General features: G+C 33.8%; 1 protein-coding gene across 1 annotated transcript; it reads right to left on the bottom strand.

The window, feature by feature from the left end:
- LOC107614916 lies at positions 237–3656 on the bottom strand. The gene is made up of 6 exons (XM_016317043.1): positions 3561–3656; positions 3465–3507; positions 1384–1658; positions 1112–1333; positions 790–901; positions 237–529 (listed from the first exon to the last, which is right to left on the bottom strand). Exons 1-6 carry the CDS (start codon positions 3654–3656, stop codon positions 237–239), a joined length of 1041 nt encoding a protein of 346 aa, XP_016172529.1.

The following is a 5878-nucleotide window of genomic DNA, read 5'->3' as shown; positions in this document are numbered from 1 at the left end:
TATTTTTTCAAAGACTTCTCTATAAACAACATTAATAATGGTTGAATTTGCAGACATTCCTACGTGATTCATAAGTAAAACTTTTAAACGTCTTTTACTCTTAACTCTTGAAAGTGTCACATATAGTTGGTCATGTGTAAAAACTGGTTTGGACAAGTACAATCCAACATGAGATAAAGTTTGTCCCTGAGATTTATTAATTGTCATGGCAAACGATACTATTATGGAAACTGTCTTCATTGGAATCTAACTGGGACGGTTTCATTTGTTGGTACCATCTTCATTCTTGGAATCAAAGCAATATGACCAACATTGTTACTCGTTAAGACTTCACATTCTATGACATGATTTTTAAGCTTCCTAATTTGTAGTCTTGTACCATTACAAAGACCACTGGATTGGTCAATATTCCTCAGTAACATCACCGGAACACCAACCTTGAGTATTAATTTATGTGGAGGCAAACCAGAGCAATTTATGCTATTCAGTAATTCGGGACCATAGAGATCTAACTGGCTCTCCATATTCCCTTCATCCATACAAATCGAATCTGAACTGAGATATAATTTTTTTCCTCCAAGAATGATAGCCATCAGATGGTTGTTGACCTCTTCAACAATATCCCGCGTGGGAGCTAGTATAGTTTTTACTTTGAAAAATCTTTTGAGGACATGTTATCCAAAATATTTGGATAAGAAAAATGAACCAACTCATCAAATGCCTGGTCCGAAGAAGGAATAACAATATCTCCTGGAAGACATATCTCAGATTCACCATCCATATTGTTACCTATTAGACCATCACCAACTTTCAATAACCACTCACCAAATTGCTTTGTCTCATCTTGATCTGAAGCAGTCGTCCCTACAAAGAGTCTCATGTTTTTTGTTAGTTTGAGCACCTGACAAAACTTCCAAAGGCAAGACGAATTAACGGTTGAATGAACGATATCTTGTCACGATCCTCGTAGAATGACAGGAAGAAATTGTCTAAAGTCTCCACCTAGTACAACCACTTTTCCTCCAAAGGGCAAATCTTTGTTATATGTTATAGAAAATCTCATGATATCACCCAAGCATTTATCAAGCGCTTCATAGCAATACCTACTAACCATTAGAGCCTCATCCCAAATTATAAGTTTGGCTTTCAACAGCAGCATTGTTTGAGGGAAACCAGGTTTGATGTTACATACAGAATCCTTAGTTATATTCAGCGGTATTTTGAACCTTGAGTGTGTCGTTCTTCCATTGGGAAGAAGTAAAGATGCAATACCACTTGAAGTAATGTTTAACACAATATCACCCCTTGAGCGAATCTCAGCAGACAAAAGGTTCTAGAGAAATGTTTTTCCAGTACTCCTATGACCATACACAAAGAAAAAACCCCTTCATCACAATACATAGCTGTAACAATTTTATCAAATGCATATTTCTGCTCAGGTGTTGCGATGGCTAACATGTCTGAGGCACTTTTCTTTAAATCATCCCTGTTAAAGTTTAGCTCTTCCCTGATAACCCTTTCGATTAACAAAGAACTATCAACTTCAGTTGCTAAAGGCATAGAAGGATAGTCTTTCAAGGTTTTATCATAGGAATGTAAGATCTTGTCTATATCCATTAAGCACAACTGCTTAATCTCATCATCTGACATGGTTAATTCTGCATATTATACGATACTATAAAAATTCAATCAAACTAAAAATGATCAATAATGAAGAACTTTTATAATTGCAATTAATAAAAACTCACTCCTCATGTTCATCACGGTTCTCTGTCTATACAAAATATCATCTGAGAGTTCATGCTAACATATATTCCAGACATGCTCTGGTCTTGAGATATTGTTGGATGTTAATAGAATGACAAATAACCTCCTAACATATGATCCTGAGGCCCATGAGCTTGCTTCCTTAATTGCATCCATGAATTCTCTGTCATCTTGCAAGAGTCCAAGGGTGAAGCATGCATCTCTATACGTAGCATAAATTGTTCCTCCTATTGTTCTTATATCTCGAAAATTCATACATCCTCTTTGAGTATTCAAGAGAAGTCGTTGGTAATATTTTTCGGTATTTGCTACAAAAAAAACTTGGTTAAAACCCTACTTTTAAGTTGCTAAATGGATTAGGCTACGCGATTTCAATTATTATGATGACAATCATGCATGAGAATTAAGTGTTATTTAGAAAAGGGTTAAGATTAACGATAAACATGCATATGTGTTAGTCATGCTCTTATTATGTTTCTCTCTTTTTTTCCCCTCCATATGCATCTTTGTTTAATGTGATTGATTTAGTCTAGAATTTTGAATGTTAAATTAGTGGAGGCTATACTGCTTGGTTCCCAACAGTCAAGACTACTTGGGGATGCTTGGCACAAACTATTCTAATACAAACCTCTCTTGTTAGTTGTCACCCATACGGAAGGAGGAAATTTAAGTCTTCAAGATGAGAATAATAAACAAAGAAGTAAGAAATAATCTGATTCTCAATTTTGTTGTGATGTGTGTATTATTTCTTATCAAAGATATACATTATGCTTTTTGTAGGATGTGAAAGCAAGAGTGACTCAAACTTTGTTGTTTTTGGTCGGCATAAATTCTTATATCCAATCTGCATTATTTAGTGATTATGTATCTTGGCATTAGTGCATGTCTTTGCAAGCTAAAATTTATAATTTTATATAACTGCCTATGAAAATCTTGCTAAAAGTGCCCCAACTCCTCTCTTTATTGGCCGAATACAACATGAGCTATGTATTAAATCTGTTTTTGACTGCAGAATCTTTTTTTATGATGAAAAGATTATGTTTTCTTGCAGAAAAACACAGAACTGAATTTTATTTTTGTTCTGTTTTTAAATGAATAGTCCCAAGAAAAGCAGAAACTGCTGAGGTTGAAATTATGACAATTATGAGGGTGAGGATCATACAAATGCGGGACTAAGTGTATGAAAATAGAGAAACAATTGTGTGTATGAATAAAATTAGAAGTACTACCATTTCAATGGAGCTAATGGATTTGGGGTCTTTGAATCTCGGTAAAGACCAAAGTCTGATTACTTTGACATGAATCTTCCAACATTCTTTTGGCGGTGCAATCATCTCCAACAAATCATATCACCTAACCATTTTTTCTCTAGTGAAAAAAATAAAAGCAAATGTAAATTCTAGCAAGTACGTATGGTAAGATTGTGGGATCACACCTTTTAGAATTTTATAGCAACTAAGAAGAGGTATATTTTTGGGTAAATCATTTTAAAATTGGAAAGCATCAAAAATCACATATCCTCCATAATCCAAAAGAAGAAAAAATCTGTCTTGATGATTTAAAAAACAAAAAAAAAAAATTGAGTTGAAAATAAAACACTTACTCTACATCATAAATACTGACAAATCAAAATGTACTGAGTAAAAAAGAAGTATGAAAATAAGATCTGAATCGATGCCTTTCTTGCAGCAGCTCACCTCCATCAGTTACAGATAGAGAGCATTCCAGTGTGACGGCGATCTGAACGACAACAACATCAGTGAAAGTCTCCTCTTGCCGGTCTACTATCTAACCTCTCTGGTCACATTAGCATCTCCGATCATCGTCGACCTCCTCGCCGGCACAACCCCGTCATCATCCGTCGCCGTATGAGCAACCAGTCTTCTCATCTTCGCTGCTCTGAAGTTGCCAGTGCCAAGCCGCCGTTCTCCATTGCTGGCGTATATGCTTACTTGCTGGGAGAGAGAAGACCCAAAAAGACTAAAAGATGACTTTGGGTGCGGGTTGAAATTAATTGTATGAGATCCGGATAGGTTGTCTATCTGCTCAGTTTGAAATCGGAATTAGTCTCCGTAGGTCCATGTTTTATTAAGATACAATGGAGGCAAGCAAGCCGACATGGTGTGGGCCCTACTTTTTTTTCCCTTTTTATCACCATTTACAAATTCTATGCTTTGTTTGATTGTTGTATAAATTATGGATCTACATTGAGCCGCCTAGAAAATTAATTTATTTTGCTTACGTTTTAGAATGAGTTTAATTAATAATTTGTTATATAAAATTATTTTATATTTTTAATAAGAGTAATTCTTGGCATACAAGCGATTAAGGCTTGTAAGCCTTACAAGTTCAATTAAAACTAACGCTCAAAACACGCTTCGAACCATTCTTCTTCCTCTTCGTCTTCTCCTTCTTCTTTTCTTTCGTTTCTTGCCTTCTCTTTCTCCTTCTTCTTCTTCTTCCTCTTCGTCTTCTCCTTCTTCTTTTCTTTCGTTTCTTGCCTTCTCTTTCTCCTTCTTCTTCTTCTTCCTCTTCGTCTTCTCCTTCTTCTTTTCTTTCGTTTCTTGCCTTCTCTTTCTCCTTCTTCTTCTTCTTCCTCTTCGTCTTCTCCTTCTTCTTTTCTTTCGTTTCTTGCCTTCTCTTTCTCCTTCTTCTTCTTCTTCCTCTTCGTCTTCTCCTTCTTCTTTTCTTTCGTTTCTTGCCTTCTCTTTCTCCTTCTTCTTCTTCTTCCTCTTCGTCTTCTCCTTCTTCTTTTCTTTCGTTTCTTGCCTTCTCTTTCTCCTTCTTCTTCTTCTTCCTCTTCGTCTTCTCCTTCTTCTTTTCTTTCGTTTCTTGCCTTCTCTTTCTCCTTCTTCTTCTTCTTCCTCTTCGTCTTCTCCTTCTTCTTTTCTTTCGTTTCTTGCCTTCTCTTTCTCCTTCTTCTTCTTCTTCGTTTTTTTTCGATTTTCATAGTTTCTGAAATCAAGCTTTGAAATCGTTTTGAAGAAGAAGAAGCAGTAGAAGATGAGGAGGAGAAAGAGAAAGAGTTCTGAATTATGCAACGAATGTTGGGTGTATTTCTTAAATACTTTGGGTGTATTTTTCGTAATCCTTTGGGTGTATTTCTGTAATCCTTTTGAAGGTAATGGAACTTCAGAAATACACCCAAAGGATTACGAAAAATACACCCAAAGTATTTAAGAAATACACCCAAAATTCGTTGCATAATTCAGAACTCTTTCTCTTTCTCCTCATCCTCTGCTGCTTCTTCTTCTTCAAAACGATTTCAAAGCTTGATTTCAGAAACTATGAAAATCGAAAAAAAAAACGAAGAAGAAGAAGAAGAAGAGGAAGAGGAAGAAGAAGAAGAAGAAGAAGAAGAAGAAGAAGAAGAAGAAGAAGAAGAAGAAGAAGAGGAAGAGGAAGAGGAGGAGGAGGAGAAACGTTCTGAGTGTAGCGCTTTGAAAATAGGAAACGTTGAATAACGCATTAAAAGGCCTAGTAACTTGTAAGACTTGTAAGTCAAAAAGACTTGTATGTGTAGCACTCCTCTTTTAATAAATCAAATCTAATGATGATATTAGTTAATAATACATAGAATAATTCCGTTTAGAATGAAAAAAGTTTTGCCTTCTATTACTTTTGCTTACAGAAATATAAAACTTAAAACTTAACAATTCATGGAATATAAAATACTAAGGAAATAAGGTGATTTATAAATTATCTTTAATTTATATATAATATAATTGAATTTAATGAATTCAATTAGAGTAAACAATAAATTATTTATTTTATTTCAGACTTTATAAATGAATAAACCAATTAACTAATATAAGGAATTACAATTAATGTAGTAAAATTAATCAAGTATTATATATTATAATAAATTACATTCATATTTAAATATCTAATCAAATCAATTAGTTGATATAATTAAGTCATACCAAAATACTTAAAAATACACCGTTCTTAATTTAATATTATCTATACTATATAAAACATATTTAAATCCATTTTTCCGTGCGTATATAATTTAAAGTAATTTACAATTTATTTGATTGAATATTATAATGTAAAATAATTTATAAATTAACGTCAATTCATATATAATATATAAGTAAATTTAATAAAT

This window comes from Arachis ipaensis, chromosome B09, assembly GCF_000816755.2.
Source record: "Arachis ipaensis cultivar K30076 chromosome B09, Araip1.1, whole genome shotgun sequence".
In the NCBI taxonomy this organism is placed as follows: domain Eukaryota; kingdom Viridiplantae; phylum Streptophyta; class Magnoliopsida; order Fabales; family Fabaceae; genus Arachis; species Arachis ipaensis.
This window is presented reverse-complemented; position numbering and strand designations above follow the sequence as displayed.